This window comes from Equus quagga, chromosome 5, assembly GCF_021613505.1.
Source record: "Equus quagga isolate Etosha38 chromosome 5, UCLA_HA_Equagga_1.0, whole genome shotgun sequence".
NCBI classification, from domain to species: domain Eukaryota; kingdom Metazoa; phylum Chordata; class Mammalia; order Perissodactyla; family Equidae; genus Equus; species Equus quagga.
Genome location: NC_060271.1, coordinates 122,954,480 through 122,975,873, shown reverse-complemented (window position 1 = coordinate 122,975,873; position 21,394 = coordinate 122,954,480). Strand labels below are relative to the sequence as shown.

General features: G+C 34.8%; 1 protein-coding gene across 4 annotated transcripts in view; it reads right to left on the bottom strand.

The window, feature by feature from the left end:
* PUM2 (pumilio RNA binding family member 2) overlaps positions 1-21,394 on the bottom strand; it is a 93,786-nt gene that overhangs the window by 7,360 nt on the left and 65,032 nt on the right. For 2 of the 4 annotated variants that reach the window (XM_046660092.1, XM_046660094.1), the window contains 6 exons: positions 10,941-11,208; positions 9,496-9,625; positions 7,652-7,786; positions 5,137-5,274; positions 4,385-4,510; positions 4,029-4,150 (listed from right to left, as the gene is read on the bottom strand). In XM_046660092.1, coding sequence (XP_046516048.1) covers positions 4,029-4,150; positions 4,385-4,510; positions 5,137-5,274; positions 7,652-7,786; positions 9,496-9,625; positions 10,941-11,208 — 919 coding nt within the window. The remainder of the gene's footprint in view (positions 1-4,028; positions 4,151-4,384; positions 4,511-5,136; positions 5,275-7,651; positions 7,787-9,495; positions 9,626-10,940; positions 11,209-21,394) is intronic. The other 2 variants (XM_046660093.1, XM_046660095.1) reach the window with 1 other exon arrangement.

Below are 21,394 nucleotides of genomic sequence, written 5' to 3'. Positions count from 1 at the left end.
AGGGTGGAAGACAATACTTCAAGCTAATAGCAAACAAAAGAAAGCAGGTGTCACAATACTTATATCAGACAAAATGGATTTCAAAATCAGGTGGGTAAAGAGAGACATAGAGGGCCAATATATAATGATCAAAGGGACACTTCATCAAGAAGAAATAACGCTTATAAATATCTATGCACCCAACACAGGAGCACCAAAGTTCATAAAGCAACTATTAACAAACCTAAAAGAAGATATCAAAAATAACACAACAATAGCAGGGGACCTCAACACACCACTCACATCAATGGACAGATCATCTAGACAGAAAATCAACAAGGAAACAGTGGAGCTAAATGAAAAGGTAAAACATTGGACTTAATAGACATGTATAGAACACTTCATCCAAAAACAGCAGAATACACATTCTTCGCAAGTGCACGGAACATTCTCAAGGATAGTCCATATGTTGGGAAACAACGCAAGCCTCTAAAAATTCTAAAAAATTGAAATAATAACAAGCATCTTCTCTGATCATAATGCTATAAAGCTAGAAATTAATTACAAGAAAAAAGCTGAGAAAGGCATAAGGATGTGGAGACTAAACAATATGCTTTTGAACAAGCAATAGATCACTGAAGAAATTAAAGAAGAAATAAAAAAATACCTGGAGACAAATGAAAATAACAACATTCCATATCAACTCATATGGCATACAGCAAAAGCTGTAGTAAGAGGAAAATTCACCGCAATACAGACACATCTTAACAAACAAGAAAAATCCCAAATAAGCAATCTTAGAGAAAGAAGAACAGACAAAGCCCAAAGTCAGCAGAAGGAGAGAGAATAAAAATCAGAGCAGAAACAAATGCTATTGAAACAAAAAAGGCAGTAGAAAGGATCAAAGAAACAAAGAGCTGGTTCTTTGAGAAGATAAATAAAATTGAGAAACCCCTAGCGAGACTTACAAAGAAAAAAAGAGAGAAAGCTCAAATAAATGAAATCAGAAATGAAAGAGGAGAAATAACAACAGACTCTGCAGAAATACAACGGATTATAAGAGAATACTAAGAAAAACTATATGCCAACAAAATCGATAACCTAGAGGAAATGGATAAATTCTTGGACTCCTATAATCTCCCAAAGCTTAGTCAAGAAGAAGACAATTTGAACAGACCAATCACAAGAAAAGAAATTGAAATAGCAATCAAAAGTATCCCAAAGAATAAAACCCCGGACCAGATGGCTTTCCTGGGGAATTCTACCAAACTTTCAGAGACAATCTAATACCTATCCTTTTCAAGCTATTCCAAAAAATTAGGGAGGATGGAACACTTCCTAACACATTCTATGAGGCCAACATCACACTGATACCAAAGCCAGACAAGGACAGCATGAAAAAAGAGAACTACAGGCCAATATCGCTGATGAACATAGATGCAAAAATTCTCAACAAAATTTTGGCAACCCGAATTCAGCAATTCATCAAAAGGATGATACATCATGATCAACTGAGATTCATACCAGGGACACAGGGATGGTTCAACATCTGCAAATCAATCAACGTGATACACATCAACAAACTGAGGAATAAAAACCACACAATCATCTCAATAGATGCAGAGAAAGCATTTGACAAGATCCAACAGCCATTTATGATAAAAACTCTGAACAAAATGGGCATAGAAGGGAACTACCTCAACATAATAAAGGCCATACATGACAAACCCACAGCCAACATCATACTCAATGGGCAAAAACTGAGCGCCATCCCCCTGAAAACAGGAACGAGACAAGGATGCCCTCTATCACCACTCTTATTCAACAAGGTACTGGAGGTTTTGGTAAGAGCAATTAGGCAAGAAAAAGGAATAAAAGGAATCCAAATAGGGAGGGAAGAAGTAAAACGCTCGCTATTTGCAGATGACATGATTCTATATATAGAAAACCCCAAAGAATCCATCAGAAAACTTTTAGAAGTAATCAACAACTACAGCAAAATTGCAGGGTATAAAATCAATTTACACAAATCAGTAGCATTTCTATACTCTAATAACAAACTAATAGAAAAATAACTCAAGAACACAATAACATTCACAATCGCTACAAAAAGAATAATATACCTCGGGTGAATTTAACTAAGGAAGTGAAAGACCTATACAACGAAAATGACAAGGCCTTTCTGAAAGAAATGGATGACGACAAAAAAAGATGGAAAGACATTCCATGTACATGGATTTTAAGAATAAACATAGTTAAAATGTCCATACTATCTAAAGCAATCTACAGATTCAATGCCATCCCAAGCAGAATCCCAATGACACTCTTTACAGAATTAGAACAAAGAAGCCTAAAATTCATATGACCCAACAAAAGACCCCGAACTGCTAAAGCAATCCTGACAAAAAAGAACAAAGCTGGAGGCATCACAATCCCTGACTTCAAAACATACTACAAAGAAAGCTACAGTAATCAAAACAGCATGGTACTGCTACAAAAACAGGTGCACAGATCAATGGAACAGAATTGAAAGCCCAGAAATAAAACCACACATCTATGGACAGCTAATCTTCGACAAAGGAGCTGAGGGCATACAATGCAGAAAAGAAAGTCTTTTCAACAAATGGTGCTGGGAAAACTAGAAAGCCACATGTAAGAGAATGAAAATTGACCATGCTTTTTCACCATTCACCAAAATAAACTCAAAATGGACCAAAGACCTAAAGGTGAGACCTGAAAACATAAGGCTTTTAGAAGAAAATGTAGGCAGTACACTCTTTGACATCAGTATTAAAAGGATGTTTCCAGACACCATGTCTTCTCAGACAAGGAAACAATAGAAAGGAAAAACAGTTGGGACTTCATCAGACTAAAGAGCTTCTTCAAGGCAAAAGAAAACAGGATTGAAACAAAAAACCAATCCACTAACTGGGAAAAAAATATTTGCAAGTCATATATCCGACAAAGGCTTAATATCCATAATATATAAAGAACTCACACAACTCAACAACAAAAAATCAAACAACCCAATCAAAAAATGGGCAGGAGACATGAACAGACATTTCTCCAAAGAAGATATACTGATGGCTAATAGGCGCATGAAAGATGTTCATCATCGCTGATCATCAGGGAAATGCAAATCAAAACTACACTAAGATATCACCTTACACCCATTAGAATGACAAATAGTCATTCTATTTAATAACTAAAACAAATAGTAACAAATGTTGGAGAGGTTGTGGAGAAAAAGGAACCCTCACACACTACTGGTAGGACTGCAAACTGGTGCAGCCACTATGGAAAACAGTATGGCGATTCCTCCAAAAAACTAAAAACAGAACTACCATACGACCCAGCCATCCCACTACTGGGTTTCTATCCAAAGAGCTTGAAGTCAGCAATTCCAAAAGTCCCATGCACCCCAATGTTCACTGCAGCATTATTTACAATAGCCAAGATGTGGAAGCAACCTAAATGCCCATCAACAGATGATTGGATAAAGATGATGTGGTATATATATATATATATATACACACACAATGGAATACTACTCAGCTGTAAAAAAGAACAAAATCGTCCCATTTGCAACAACATGGATGGACCTTAAGGGAATTATGTTAAGTGAAATAAGCCAGACAGAGAAGGACAATCTCTGTATGACTCCACTCATATGAGGAATTTAAAAATGTAAACAAAGAGAACAGATTAGTGGCTACCAGGGGAAAGGGGGTTGTGAGGGGTGGACACAAAAGGGTGAAAGGGTGCACCTACAACATGACTTACAAACAATAATGTACAACTGAAATTTCACAAGATTGTAACCTATCATTAACTCAATAAAAATTTTTTAAAAATTACAATATGTAAGGGCAAACCAATTTGTCACGTAGATTCTTTAAGAATAAAAGCAACGTTCTATATGTGCTTTTTGCCTCTAGTGAAAAAAGGATTATATTCCAATGCTACATTCTACATGCACTTCTGTGCTTGCTAATAAAAGCCAAAGTGTTGAAAGAATTGACCCTTAGAATTAGACAATATTGGAATACCTGGCAAATTTGTGTTGACTCAGGGCTAAGACTTTTCCTCTGATTTCAGAAACAATTTTGCTCTTATCTTCAGGTCGACCATGTTCCAGTACATGTTGAATAACATAATTGCCATACTGATCCTAGGTACAGATATTTAAAAATTACTTTCCTTAAGTCATTCCTTTAGTATAAAGATTATTCCTTAAACAGATGTTAATCATTCTTCTAAAAATCCATCAGTTAGGAGAATACATCAGCCTTTTGTATCATTGTGTGTTTCCATAGTGTTAATTTAACAATAAATATGTCCTTAAAAAAAATCAAAACAATTTTCAAAAATATATAAACATTTCAAATTATTAGGGAGTATATACCTGTACCAACTGCTCTGTATGTTGGTGGAGTTCTTCTAAGATAGGTAAGGTCTGTTCTGCAGTGCAATGCTCCAGGATGCGCTGAATTACTCTGCAGCCATAAGGATGAGTTGAAAGTACAAACACCTTAAAATAATTGGAATAAATAAATTTCCATTCTCTGACATTTTTGGGAAGTTCTAAGAAGTAGACAGGTTTCTGAAGACACGCTGAATTAATTTAAAATAGAAGGGTGGGGGATTCACATTTAATATGACCACCACCATGTCAGCAAAGACTGGCAATCTGGGTGCTCAATTTAGGAGCTAACAGATGTTTTGATCAAAAGGAACTTAACTAGAAGATGGATAGCATGTAATAATGGAATGAATGGATTGCAGGGTGCACATGGTAATTAAGAGCTATTAATTACCACGTATTAGTTACTAATTGATATTTATTTTGTCTTTTATTATACAGACTTAAGTCCTCCTCTCTCCTCTCTCAGGAAATTTGGGAAACGCTGTTGGATTTATAATTTTAACAGTGATTATCTTTACTCCTTATTTCTAAATTTTTTAGCTTCAAAAAAACGAAGCTATCTCCTGACTCCCACCATGAAAGAGGCAGAAATTAACGCACATTCACTATTTTGTCTCCTATTTTTATAAAGAAGTACTGGGTATTATCTTGTGACTTACGCAAAATGTGTTAACAGTCAAATTCTAAAATAATGCCCTGCTAACTAATTAGAAGCCAAAAACCAATCTTACTTGTCCTTTGAAAGCATCAATGATGAATTGTAGTGACTGTGGCTGAACACATTCAATACATTTTTGTACAACATGGTTTCCATTCTGATCTTTCACACACTTGAGTACATGACCATCTAGCTCCTTTACCATTTCGCTCTGCAAAAGAGAAATAACTCAATAATTTAAATAATTACCTCATCAAACAACATAATAGGATTAAAAATGCTGAGACGGGCGCAAAAGTATACTCAAAATTTTCTATTATATCAAACTTTAAAGTCTTACCCCCTAAAGTATAATTAGTAGAAGTCATTGAAGGTGCGACTTATTAAAACATTTTGCAGATCTATAATGCAAATGATACCTGCTGCAATTTAACCTAGTGATGCTGAATTTGCTATATTTAAACTACTATCTTCACTGCGTACATCTTCCACTCATCTTTCTCAGTTGACAACTAATATAACAAATTTAGAATCTATACTTTTTTTCCTACTTAGCATCCCCCTTCCCGCAAACAATTATTTTTAATGGCTGCGTGAGTCTATCAAGTACATGAAAAAGGGTAAGGAACTGAGTATTTATTGGCCATGTGATTTTTATATATTATCTCAATTATGGGAAGAAATTATTATTATTTTAGATTTTATTTTTTCCCTTTTTCTCCCAAAGTACATAGTTGTGCATTTTTAGCTGTGAGTCCTTCTAGTTGTGGCATGTGGGACACCGCCTCACCATGGCTTGGGGCCCCCAGGTAGAAATTATTGTTGGACATTTTTATTCCTTCTTTTTAATCATTTACAATAAAGGACTTCCTTCAATACATATTCCTTTTCTTTATCATTTCAAACCTTCTTTGGAAACACATTCTTGGGAGAGTTTAGATTTTTGCTCATTTAAAGGGCAAAAACGACCCCTTGCAATTTATATTTCTTTGATTACTAATAACTTATTGACAGTAAGGTTTATTTACTAACTGCATTTTCTTTCAGCTAATGATCTTAATATTGTTTTCTTATAAATTTTTAAGACTTTGTTAAATAAACATCTTAATCCTTAGAGAAAAATATCGGTAACCACACAACAATCTGTGTGCCTTATCAGTGCAATAGGAAATAGTGTTGTGAAGAAAGGGAGTATACATAGTATAGAGTCTCTCTCACCCAATGAACTCTCAACTACATTCTGATATGATTATAGAGGAATCCTGTTAAGTCAAGATTTAACACACATTTGGTTATAAAATATGGACTAACTTACAAAATAAAATATACTTAAGAATCCAAACCATTATTCATTAACTGCTTCATCTAATGTTTACTCTTAGCACTTTCTATTTTCAAATATTAAAGACATTTAAAATATCTTTAAAGTATCTATACCAGTTTGAGACTACACAGCAGAAAAGTTCAAAGCTTCTACATATCAAATTTGTTGATCTTTCTCCATTGTGACACATCTTCAATTACTCTAAAACTCAGGATTTCCACCAGAGGAATAATACTATTTTCTCACAGATTTTCAATGTTGTGATGATTGCAGACAGACACATATCCCATGCATATATACACTGTTATTGTTTTTAACTCTAGAATATGCTTTATTGTATGTATGTGGGTTTAGAGTCAAAGCTGATCTGTTTCAAACTTACTAATTACCAATACCTTTTAAAAAATAATTATTTCCTTTACTCTTATATGTTTCATTGTAATATACAAACTTGTTATATACAAAATAGTATCTATTTGGGGTTATGAATTTCATTTTAAAGTCTGTTTAATCTCATATGAGAAACATATTAATAATTAGAGATGCTTCACAGTTTATTGTAAAAATCTAGTGGGTCAGTATTTATCCTCATCCCCTAACTCTCATTATTCTTGTGTATTGCAAATAATTTTCAAAATTATTTTGATTAGTTACAAGAAAAACCCCATGACTAGATGATTGGAATTACATTAATCCTTTTTTAACTTAAAATATTTAGACTTTTCCACCCAAGAACATGGTATATTTCCCATTTAATTTATTTGTGTTCTTTCCTGTCAAAGAACTGTAAATCTTAAGAGAATTTTTAGGTTACTTTTCCTGTTGAGTGAGATTTTAAAAAACTTTATATATATTTTTAAATGGCCATATAGGAATGCAATTGGTTTTTAAAATTTTATTCTTATGACAGAAATATAAATACGATCCAAATAAACACTGGAAATAGTTATACATATTCCTGATACTAAAGAAAATCAAATAAGCAAGTGACAGCAAAAAATCCCTATGATCTAGCATTCTGCTTGCCACACAGTACATACTCAAATATCTTCATTTAGAGATGAAAAGATATTGAATAGAATAGAGGACAGATTAAAAATCTGTTGCATAACTCAATTAACAATGTATTGTTTGAGATAGATTTTTTTTAAATATTGTAGTCTAGTTGTGGAAATATTTACTATTTCACTCCAAGATTATTGTAAGATAAAAAATACCTTAAAAATTGAATAAAATAATACAAAAAAATTTTGTCTTAACTTACAATTACCTGCTGGTCAGATGAAATAGACTCTAACGCTTTCTGAATAACACGACAACCATACATCTGCAAGGCCAAGGGCAGAACGTGACCGCGAATACGAGTAGCCAGGGCTAATTTTTGATCCAAACTCCCAAACTGACAGAAAAGAAATAATATTAATAAAAAGTGACCAAAATATTACTTTGTTTAGCTTGCATAACCCACTGTTCTTAGCTTACTGAATCTATTTTTAAAATACCACATTTGGTAATTATGCAGGGAGGAGGTATTTAGGTAAAAGCTAATTAAGATAGACCCAAAGATACTTGAAATGATAACTTTATTACTTTTTTGGGCGGTTAAGTCATGTTATCTAAAATTTCCTTGTTACTTAACATATTAACCACCTGTTATTCTTTTAAAGTAAACATTTTCACTCTTCATTCATATAATGAACTTTTGAGCCAAACATTTAGACCAGATACTGTGGAGGAAACCTGTTAAGTTACAACATGGAACTTTAGGTGGGTTTTTTTTGGTGAGGAAGATTGACGCTGACCTAACATCTGTGCCAATCTTCCTCTATTTTATGTGGGATGCCACCACAGTGCAGCTGGACAAGCAGCGCTAGATCCGTGCCCAGGATCCAAACCTGCAAACCCTAGGCCGCCGAAGCAGAGCGCATGAACTTAACCACTATGACACCAGGCTGGCCCCGATGGATTTTTAGTTCTAAACTAAAAGTTAGCTAAATGACAAAATAAACACCACCTAACAAAACCAAAAAAAGATGATACTATTGTTCATTAACTGCTTCACCTCAGACTTACTCCCAATGCTTTATATTTTCAAATATTAATCAGGATTAATATTAAACTTCTCATTTAAAGCAGGCCTACATATTTTACAAATATTTTTGTGATAAAATATGTATCATAAAATACGTCATCTTTTCTATTGGCCCAAACAGAAATGCTGTATACATTAAGCCATAACTCCCCCTCCCCTCTTCCCCCAACCCTTGGTAAGCCCTAATCTATTTTATGTCTCTATAGAATTTGTCTATTCTAGATATTTCAAATAAACGGAACCCGAAAATGTTTGTCCTTTTGTGTCTGGCTTATTTCACTTAGCTTCATACATGCTGTAGCATGTATCAGAACTTCATTCCTTGTTATGGTTGAATAATATTCTACTGTATGCATATATCACATTTTGTTTAATCCATTCATCTGTTTGATATTTGAGTTATTTCCATCTTTTGGCTATTGTGAATAATGCAGAAATGAACACCGTTGTTTGAGTCCCTGTTTTCAACTTTTTTGGCTATATACCTGGGAGTGGAATTGCTGGGATGTATGGTAATTTTATGTTTAGTTTTTTGAGAAACTACCAAACTTTTCCAGAGCAGCTGTACCATTTTACGTTTCCACCAAAAACGTATGAGGGTTCCAATTTCTCCCTATCTCCACCAACGTTTGTTATTTTCCATTTTTTAAAAAATTACAACCACCCTAGTAGATGTAAAGCAGGATGTCATTGTGGTTTTGATTTGCATTTCCTTAATGACTAAGGATGTTGAGTTTCTTTTCATGTGCTTATTGGCCATCTGTATTATCTTCTATGGAGAACTGTCTATTCAAGTCCTTGGTCCATTTTTTAATTGGGTTGTCTTTTTGTTGTTGAGTTTTAGGAGTTCTTTATTATATTCTGGATATAAAATCTTTATCAGATAAATGATTTGCAAATATTTTCCCCTAAGCTCATATATTTTTATATAAAAACGACTCTTACACAACCTTCAGAGCTTTTCTGAGCATTAAGCATATAGCTGGATGGATATATAAACATATACATGTGCTTACCTCAAAAAACTTCTGTATAACATAGTTGCCAAAAACATCTGTCATTAACTGATAGGCTGCTTGTAGAATTTCATTAAATACCATTTGTCGCTCAGCAGGAGTAGCTCTCTCTAGCTTTTGCTGTATGAATCTATACGGAAAAAATTTTAAATGCCATGACAATACATTGGAAACAAGCTCCTACAAAATCTGTCTCTGACTTGAGTATTACACAGCCCCGCCCCCACACATATACACACAAATAAAATTATTTCCAGAAATAGTACCAACACATTTTATACAGTGGACAGCTAATTTAAAACAAAAAGGACAAAAGCTATAAAGCATTCTTTATAACACCTTAATTTATAATAACTTCTAGTGAAAAAAAAATGCGGACGTAAAGAAGTTTAGTCCTTCTGAAGTTAGTTCTGCTTGCATTATAATCAACGAAAAAATTACAAAGATTTTACTGGTTACTCACGTATTTTTCATAATATACAATATTATTAAATATCTATTTTAAAAACATAATAAACACTTAGAAATAAAATTCATCAAACACAACTGAATTCCTAACTAAGCTAGCCACTGTGAGTGATACGAGATTCATTTGCTACTCTTAGGGAATTTTCAACTACAGGGGTTAAGATTTGTATGCAACTATCTAATCAAAAACTACTTTTTAAAACTTTCAGGTTTACCTTAAAATAAAACTGTAAAAAGAAAAAACATCTCAAATTTAATAAATGTTAGAATTCTACTACTATTTTCCTTTCTGTGGTCTATCTTGACACCACTAACTCACATGTACCTCAAGGATTACAGTACATGTATTGTTTAATATACAAAGGCACGAAATTTTCCTATAAAAGTGAAATGTTTCAAAAAAAGAAAAAAGAAAAATAAAGATGAAATGTGTCAATTTAAGCCAAGTCACATCAAATACGAATCTATAAAGAAACACAAAAGCATTTAACTTTGTTTTTTGATATATATATATTTTTTTTGGTGAGGAAGATTCACCCTGAGCTAACATCTGTGCCGATCTTCCTCTATTTTGTATGTGGGATACCTCCACAGCACAGCTGATGAGTGGAGCAGGTCCACACCTGGGATCCGAACCCACGAATCTGGGCCGAAGAAGCAGAGCACGCAGAACTTTAACCACTCGGCCACAGGGCAGGCCCCTTGATATTTTTTTTTAAGACAAAGTATACATTAGGGATGCTTAAGTCCACAAATGTAATTCAGAGCATTATTTTCAAAGGGAAATTTAAGGAAGTTAAATGTATTCAGAGTCAATGTAATGAAGGAAAAAAATATAATCCATATTGGGTATTTTAAAAAGCTTTCAATTTTTATGCTGATTAAATAATTCAAATCAAGAAAAATTTAGCTCTTATAAGGTAGGAATTTGGAAGGCAAAAACACAGTAGAAAGTATCACAAATCATAATCACCTACCTAGAACCATGCTGGTCTTGGGAAAACTCAACTATGTGTCCAATCAAGTCTCTAAGTTGAAGGTTTGGGAAACGGTTGTTCCTGAAATCTTCCAATAATCTACTTCGGCCAGAGGGCATAATATCAGACCTATTATACCGAAGCCGAGAAGGAGGAAAGAGCTGGCTGCTGGAGCTAAACAGACTGGAAGTGCTTGAAGCACTTCGATATTTTGCTTCCGCTCCAGGTGCTGCAGAGATATATCGACCACTACCATTTGTCAGTCCTCCTACAACAAAGCAGCTGTGGTCAGCAAATATTTTCAACAAAGTCATTCCTCAAATAAAAGTTACTTGAACTAAAAATTCAGTCAATAAAGAAATATTCACCCCACCAATTCCTATATGTTTAACAGCAAATTAAAATTGGAGGGAAAACCCCACACATTTACTTAATGTGTGTGGCTACAGGATATGAGGGAAAAAAGAGCCTAGAAAACGTGAGAAAAATAAACCTGTATTTGTTCGTGGCAGTTTAGGTTAAAACATAATTATAACATCTAATATCATACACAAAATCTTTATTGGTTCTTGGAAGCTTAGTTTAAAAAATAATTATAACCACTAATGTCATACATACTTCAACACCAGAATACTGAAACCACCAACACAATTTTAAGTTACATTAACAAGCAAGGTACAAATAGCTAGCAAACTCAGATTTCAAGCCACTGAAATTTACTCGCAGTGTTAATGGAACACTAAGGGCTAAATCTGTACTTTTCTGGAATATATAAAAAAACACATCACGTTGTATATACTTCTGTGTAAAGAAAAACTACTTCTTAGTTAACTCACTGATTAACTTCTGAAGTTAAAAAAACTCACATTAGATAATAAATCCAAATATACATTATATTAAAATATTTAAAAATTTATTTTAAAAATCTCTCTGTAAAACGCTATTTTACAGACAAAAATTAGTAGTAATGAACAGCATTTATTATTCTTAGAGCTTTAATACTGACCATTTAAGACAAATGAATAAAAAGCCTCTTTAACTTATATTTCATTCCAAACAAGAAAATTAAAGGACAGTCAATAGAAACAAAAATAAATACAAGCAGGAAATTGCTCTTATTACAAATAACTGTTTAGAAGTACTTGACAGTGTCCTTTTAAAAAAGAAAAATGTATAGAAAATTGTAAAATGCAGACTTAGTAGTTCAGATAAACAAAATCCACCATCAGCGTTACGCTATTATATACCACCCCTATGTAGAGTAGTGCTATATATACAATCCAGGCCACAGGGTACAGATGATGCCAAGGACACACTGTCAGTGCAAAGTTATACAGACGCATTACAGGCCAAAAGAGTTACAGGAACAAGGAGCAGTAAAAGAGTTATAATCCTGGAGAGTGAATTGGGTTAGACCATTCCTCTCTTACTTTCAGTCTCCACTGCCCTAGCTTTATTTTTCTTCACTGAATTTCCCATCATCCAGTATATTACATATATTATTGTTTATTTGAATCCTCAGCCCCTTTTCCAATGTAAGTGCCATAAAATTACATTTACCTACATGCTAGATAGAGACCTGGTGCCTAAAACAATGTCTGACAGGTACACAATAAACATTCATGAATGCTGTACTGCCTAAGGTGCAGTTCTGTAATGTCTTTCCTTAAAGTGCGTAATTTAACAAGTCATTTTCTACGCTCAAATCACTAAACATCACATTCTCATGTTTGTTCCAGTTCTACCTTTCTCAGTGCTCATGTATGAAAAATCTAAAAAATGGAAGAATTCAGTGTTCTAATACTGTCTTAATTTCCTCACTACTATTAGGCCTTTTAGTCCCCTACTATTATTTCTATTTCTATAGTTCCATCAACTGTTCACAACAATAACTGACCAGTAGCCAATTCGAGTCTAACAATTCTTTTAACCTTTTTGTAGGGCAGGGATGTTCTGCTTACTATTCCAATCTGTTTTCACAAACAATAATTATATTTTGCTGTTCAAAGGCCACTTTGATGATGTCACTTTATGCTAAAAACCTACAGCATCCTGCTACAGTACATCCTCTAAATTCTTCAGCCTAGTTTTCAAGTCATTATTCCAAATCTATTTCTCACACAAATTTCCTAATAGTATCCTAATTATTCTCTTCTCCCCCTCTTAGTCATAACTATCTCTGTATCACCTTATCATTATCTCAAACATAAGGCTTAATCCTACCTCTTTATCCTTAATGTGCAAAGATTTTCAACACCAAATTCGAAATACATACTTACCCCAGGAAATGACTATGCCAATTTTATTTGGCATCTTCCAAGTAGTCCTATCAGTATTCAACGGGAATTTCTCCCAGGTCTAGATATCCTATGATTACATTCTATCAATTCCTAAATCCAAACTCCTGATGCACTCTTTAACAACTTAAAATGTCTAATTACGCTAAACTGCTCTGAGTTTAAAAAATCCTGGAATTTCAGTTCTACAAGACTACTATTTTCATTTATAAAACTGAAAAAATTAATTTCACTCAGGGCAGGATACATTCCTTTCCTTACAAACTAATTAAATAAGCATTTAAAACACAATGTAGAAGGTACATTAAACATTTTAAATTTGATTGTCTAAACATTAAAGAATGTCTTCTAAAACTTGTTTTGGGGGACCGGCCCAGAGGCGCAGTGGTTAAGTTCGCATGTTCTGCTTCAGCAGGCCGGGATTCGCCGGTTCAGATCCCGGGTGAGGACATGGCACTGCTTGGCAAGCCATGCTGTGGGAGGCGTCCCACATATAAAGTCAAGGAAGATGGGCACGGACGTTAGCTCAGGGCCAGTCTTCCTCAGCAAAAAAGAGGAGGATTGGCAGCGGATGTTAGCTCAGGGCTAATCTTCCTTAAAAAAAACAAAAACAAAAACAAAACCTGTTTTGGGATTGAGGGACATTCTACAAAACAACTGGCCTATACCCTTCAAAAATGTTGAGGTCATAAAAGACTGAGAAATAGTTCAAGATTAAGGAAGAGTAAAGAGCTATGACGAATGTCCCATGTGAGCCTCCAAATCAAGCAGTTGCCCTCCTCTCTCTCCCCCTTTCTGGTTTTAAAAGACATCTGTGAGACAACTGGCAAAGTTTGGACAAAGTTGATGTGACAGTAGTAATATATCACTGTTAATTTCCTAACGTTGATAACTGTGATTATATAAGAAAATGTCCTTATTTTCAGGAAACATACACTGATATATTTATGAGTAAGGGACATTATGTCTGCAACTTCCTTTCAGAGGTATCAGGAAAAAAAAAATGGGTCTGAGGGGACAGGGAGATGCAGAGAGGGGGAGGGAGAAAAATGATAAAGGAAATGTGGTAAAATAACATTTGGAGATCTGAGGGAAGAGTATGATAAAAATTTTTTGTATTTGTGTTACAACATTCCTGTAAGTCTGAAATTGTTCCAAAATTAGTTAAAAACAAATAGACAAACAAACACGTCATCTATATTCATACCACGACAACTGGTCGTCTAAAAGCAGATGTGCTCTGTACCAAATGTGTTAAAGGGATAACAGTCCCTTCATCAGCGACATCCCCCTGCCATTTACCACTTCTTAATCATTACTGGAATAAGAGTTTACAGGACATGGAGATCTGTACCATGATTTCAGAGATGAAGTCACTATGGTCCAAAAGTGATGTGACATATAGCTAGTTAGCCAGGACTCTTAGGCCAGAGCTTATCACACAATAGTGTGCTGCCCCTTACGTTATTCACATAGGTATCTTTCAAGTTCATTCATGACAACTGAATGAAGGCAAACACCTCACAATTATACTAGTAGAAATAGTACGATTTTATAAGTTTTCATTAATTTCCTTGAGAAGTCTGCTTAGAATCCTTTCCTACTAAATACCAGAAATCAAAAAGATTTAAAAATACTGGGAAAAACAATGTAACAATTACAAAATAAATAAACTTAACTTGTCTTTACTTTTCATTATTTGCTACCTCCCAGGGATTTGGAATGAGAGCTCCTTAACCTGTCTTTCAGACCTGTGTATTCTCTTAAAACTACAGATTCCTGAGCCTTATTCAACACCTGCTGAACTACCCTTGGTGGCTAATTTTTATTTAAAAAATCCACTTGAAGGTTATTCTGATAGCCAAGTTTAGAGGCTAATGAATTAGAATCAAGATAATTTAAGGTTTCATTTTAGCAGGTTGTCAACTACTAATTTCAAGTAAGAATGGTAATCCAAGTAGATTTGGTGTCCGGTAAAGGGTACAACATACTGGCTACTAGGCAGAATCTGTTTCTCTGGAAAGCTCAAGAAACAGTAAGGTGATAATCAAAGATGACTGGTTAGTTGGAGTAGGCAAAGAACAAATGATACAGGATGAGTAGCTGGAAAAATTCTAAAACGAGGACAGACTACTTTATTTTATGGCATAACTTTAGTTCTAGTCTATAAATAGGTACACTTAGTACGTTCCAGTTCAGTATTTTTTCTCTGTTCACTTTTCAAAAGAAGTATATGGAACATTCATATTAGACTGTAACAGCATGTTGCTAGACTTTAGTGGGGAAAAAGACTTCAGAGCAGCGCTTCTCAATATGCACATGAATAATTTTGGGATATTGGTTTACATATTTCCAATATTAAAAGTTGCAGTTTTTCAAAGGACAACATTGGTCAGACCTTTGTCCTGAGTTCTACATTTCATTTTAAATAGGTTTTATGTGTTCAACATCATCAGTTTCTTTATCTACTTTAGAAAGTCCATTTAATGACTTAATATTCATAGCTGATACTATTTGCTAGACCCTGAGGGTCCACAGCATGTATTATTTTGAGAAACAAAAAGGTAAACTATCTATGAGCCTAACTTACCCTAGTATCTGCACATTAATATGGCCTTGTTATCCTCCTGTACACAATGAGGGCAAAGGCAGCTAGCATTTATTGAGCATTCTTTATTGGACACTGAGATAGTAAACTTTGCATAAAATGCTGTACTGTGTTGAACAGTGCCCCCCTACAAAAGTTTGTCCTGTTTGTTTTAAGCCACTCAGCTGCGGCAATGTGCCACAGCAGCCCTAGGAAACTAATAGATTTTGGTACTGAGAGTAAGGTGCTACTATGAACAAATAACTAAAAACGTGGAAGTGACTTTGGAATTGCATAATGGGTGAAGGTTGGAAGAATTTCAATGTACATAACAGAAAAAGCCTAGACTGCCTTGAAGAGGTATTTGAGAGAAACATGGATATTAAAGGCAATTCTGGTGAGGGCTCAGACAGATGTGAGGGGCACAACAAAGAAAATTTCTATTGTCTTAACACATACATTGTCATGAACGATGTTAGAAATACGAATGCTAAACACGCTCCAAGTGAGGTCACGTGTTTTGGGAACTGAAGGAAAGACAATCCTTGTTACAAAGTGGCAGAAAACTCGGCGGAAATGAGTTATGTTGGGTGGAAAGCAGAACTTGTGCGATAAAAGATATTGAGCTGAGGAGATTTCTAAGCAAAGTGCTGGAGGTGTGGCCTGGTTTCTCCTAGTTGCTTATGATAAAAAAAAAAAAAGAGAGAGAGAGAGAAAAAAAGATAATTTGAAGAAGGAACTGTTAAGCAAAAGAAAATCAGCACTTGATGATTTGGAAAACTCTTAGCTTACCAAGACAGAGTGCTGAGGAAACAGAGCCAATGGGTGTGGCTGGACATCCCCTTGACCTTAACAGAAGACTGACAATGTTTTGAGAATTTTTATCAGTAGAAATACTGCCAGCCTGGACTGAAAGGGACAGAGAAGGGACAAAATGAAGAAGAACGACTCCAAAAGGAGAGCCACAGATGCAGAGCCCAGAGGGGTGGGGCTGCTGCCCCAGCAGATCCAGAGGATAGAGAAACTAGCCACAGATGATTATTCTCAGGTCTTGAAACCACATGAAATTTGCCCTACCAGGTTTCAGACTTGCTTGGGACTGTTAATCCCTTTATTCCTTTCAATTTCTCCCTTTTGGAATGGGAATGTCTATTGTATAACAGTCCCACTACTGTATTTTGGAAGCAGATAACTTGTTTTCTAGGTTTCATAAGTTCACAGATGGGGAGGAATTTTGCCCTGGGATGAACCATATCCAGATTCTCATCTGATTTAGAAGACGAAATTTGGGACTTTTTTCAGTTGATATTTAGATGAGATTTTTGGACTTCAAGCTGATGCTAGAATGGGTTAAGACTCTTGGGGATGACGGGATGGGCTGAATGTATTTTGCATGTGGGTCAAATATAAATTTGGGGGGACTAGACTATAGCGAGTTGGATTGTGTCTCCCCAAAAAGATGTTCAACTCTGAACTCCTGGTACTTGTGCATTTGATTTTATTTGGAAACAGGGTCTTTGCAGATATAATCAAGTTAAAATGAGGTCACGCTGGATTAGGTTGGGCTCTCATCCAATGACTGGTGTCCTTATAAGAGGAAGAAAATAGGAGAGAGACACACAGGGAGAATGCCATGTAACAATGAAGGCGGAGATAGGAGTGATGCATCTACTGGCCAAGGAATACCAAGGATTGTCAGCAACCACAAGCTAGGAAGGGGCAAGGAAGGACTGTCCTCTATAGCCTCCAAAGGGAGCATGGCCCTGCTGACACGTGATCTGACTTCTCGTCTTCGGAACAGTGAGACAATAAATTTGTTGTTTTAAGCCACCTAGTTGTACTAATTTGTTACAGCAGCCCTAGAAAACTAATACATATGTTATCCTCTTACAACCCTAGGAGACAAAGATATTATCTCTATTTTAGTTGTGACACAATAGGCTTAGAGAATCTAAATACCTTATTCAAGGACGCATAGCTAATAATCAGAGGTTGGGTTTTTTTCACTATTGCATCTGAATAATTCACTTAAAGCTTTCAGTTATACTCTGCTATATCTTATGAACATTTAATGCCATACAAGCCATTCGCAAATCTGTGATATGCTTGAGGTTGCACAGGGCATAAACCACATAGAATTTTTCTAATTATTATTAACTATATATTTGCCACACAAAGACAAAAATTTTATTGGGGAAAGACTAGGGCTTCAATGAGTTTAAAAACTAATGTGATTCTAGTTAAAAGCATAATCTTCCACATCATTTTAATAGGCTAATATAAAAAGCGAAAACCATGCCAAGTGTGCTATCCTAAATTTGTACATTTTATGACAATATGTAAGCAAACGTTAGATGCAAACTACAAACCAAAGTAAAAATGTGTTGCTTTCATTTCTATTGCCTGTAATATTTTTCTAAAAGCAATTAGGTAATCTTACCTTTTAGCCTCTAGTTGCTTAAACTTTTAAAAAATATAAAGGCAAGAGGGAGGCCATCACCACAGAAAATATTTAATAATCTTCCCTCACTTGTCAAAGAGCATTTAAATAGACTGAGTTTTTAAAGATACGAACTGCATAGTCTGCAGACTAGTACATCATTTCTCTCACTAACTCACCTTGCCAATTTCCACTATTCCATCAAAAAGGCTAGTTTTCGTATGGTTTCAAAAAGTGCCTGAATCTTATATTTTTAGTGAAAACTACCCACTTTCCAAAAACAATATGTAGTGGAGTGAAATCCTAAGATAAACATGTGAGCAAAAGTATTTCCCTGTATATCTTAAATCACCCTCTCAGATTTGACCTGAATTCTTTTCTCTGGTTAATACCTTTGGTGAAAGTTAATAAATTATCAGGTTATATTTGCATTTTCTTTTGAATATTCCTGCTGAGATTTCATAGCCAGCTGCCTTTTCTGATAGGAGTAAAGGAAAACTGTAGGAGCTGGGATTTTTCTCTTAAATCACAACTACTAAAAAGGATTTACACAATCTTAAGGTTTGCTTCATAAATTACGAATACTGAGGAGAATAATTTTGATCCTAGACAAACATTACAGGCACACTTATTTTCTGTCTTGATGGGGTTGTTATGATGCTGGGAAGAGGGGCGAACCGGTAAGTTACCGTGAAAGATGCATTTGACACAGAAAAATTAAAAAAATATCCACCCCCAAATCAAAAAATTAAAAAACCAAAACAAACAAAAAGAAAAACTCCACAAATGACCGTCATAAAACTTTTCAAAGCGTAATATTCTAAAGAGTATGATCCTAACACACTGATCAGAGAAGAACACTGATTGGGAATACCCAAATAATGCTTTAATGTAGAGATCTACGTAGGCAGTAAAATAATTTTTTAACCAATATAGTAGCCAGTGTCCAAGAACAGATTAATCAATAAAACATAAAGAAACAAAATCACTCAAATTCAATTACCCAAACATCTGTTGGGATCCGAATACTCTTGAAGCTGTAAAGAAAGGTCTGGGCTTTCTTGCTTCTAATTTAGTGGGGAAAATAAACTCAGAAGCAACTCTAATATACCCAACCTGTGGTAAATTTGGCCCAAAAAAATCATGAAGAAAAGATAATTCTAGTGAAGACAATCATTATGTTCTTATAAAATGGAATTATTAAATGAAGTGCAATAAGGCAATAAGCATTACAATCATACTGTAACTGCTGGTTTACTTGTCTGTATTCACCACAAAACTATAAATTTGATGATGGTGGGTAGAGATAGTATTTTTTTCCTTCAACATTCTATCTCCAATGCAAACAGTGTGGCATGTAGGTAATTCAATACTGGTTGAATGAATTAGTACGTAAAAATTCTGATCAGACACAGCAATTCTAAAATGGAGGCCAATAAAACAAATACAAAAGAGAAACATAAAACAGGGATCAGTCTCAGTATAAATTAAGCTTGTTACTTTTCTATTTAAAATATTCGTAAAATATCACATAAAGAAGATCCTTATCTGATCAGCTTTAATTTAAAAGTTAGTAATAAAATATTTTACGAGATCTTTGAGGTAAAAAGTATTTAATATGGATTAAAGGTCAATTGTTACACCAGGTGAAAACCCATAAAGAGACCAATATATTGAAATTCAAAAACTCACTTTTCCCACTAACTCACAATAGGCTAAAAATTATTATCTTGCCAGAATTTTATAAAAAGTTGACAAAAATTCTAGACATAGGAACAGGAAAAGACCCTTTATTTATTCAGATAGATATTAGACAGAAATAAAAGCATTCTTTGAAGCAGTGTGACACCACGGAATGAGCCAGACAAACTGGGGCTCAAAATTTTTGTTCCTTACACACTTCATGACTATAAGCAGGTTACTTAATTTGAGAATGAAATTTGTGTTTGGATGTGTGTAGTATGAAAGAGGAGTCAAATTTCATTTCTCTCCATTTGGATATTCAATTGATCGAGTCCAACTTACTGAAAAGACCACCCTTGCCAAATACAATCGAGTGGTACCTTGGCCACTAATCAGGTAACTAAGTGAGTAGATCTATTTCTGGATCCACTATTCTATTCCACTGGTCTATTTATCTACCCTCGTGCCAATACAATTTTAGTTACTGTAGCTTTATAATACATTTTGATACCTGGCAAAGTTATTAAATTCTCTAATTTTATTCTTCAAGATTGTCTTGACTATTCCTGGCTCTGTTTTTTCATTTACATTATTTAAATCAGCTTGTCAATTTCTTTAAAAAGGCTGGGGGGGAGATTAGCCCTGAGCTAACATCTGCTGCCAACCCTCCTCTTTTTGCTGAGGAAGACTGGCCCTGAGCTAACATTCATGCCCATCTTCCTTTATTTTATATGTGGGACACCTACCACAGCAATGGCTTGCCAAGCGGTGCCATGTCCGCACCCGGGATCCGAACCAGCGAACCCTAGGCCACAGAAGCGGAACATGCGGATCTAACTGCTGCGCCACTGGGCCGGCCCCAAGGCTGTAAAATTCTTACTGAGATTGTGCTTAAACCTATACATCAGCTAGAAGTTGGTATATTTATAATATTGAGTCTTTCAGCCCACAAACATGATGTGTCTTTCCATTTATTTGTCTTTTTTAACTTCTGTCAGTGTTTTATACTTTACAGTGTAAAGACCTGCCCTTCTTACACTGGACTTATTCCTGGGTACACCACAAGGAAACAGTCTCACGTGCAAATACTCTCAAATTACAAGATACAAGTCAATTTTCAGTGTCACGCCATGAGACAAATGCTGCTTTCATTTTTGAAGGTTTTTGGCTGAAGTTGCAGAGCTCTCATGAAGCACATTTGCCTATATTTTAAAAGCTATTTTTTATCCTACATTTACTTAACGTACATTACTTAGTGTATAAACAGTGCAATGATGTAAATTCTAGGTGACTTCTTGGTAGATTGAAAGAATTTTCAAGGCACACGAAGATTTACTTGCTATCTGAGTAAGAAGGAAAAGGTAGAGAAACATCTGAGGAGCTAAAAAGCAAATGTGAAGGAAAGGTAGGGCCAATAAATAAAAAGGAAAATAAAATCACAGTAAAT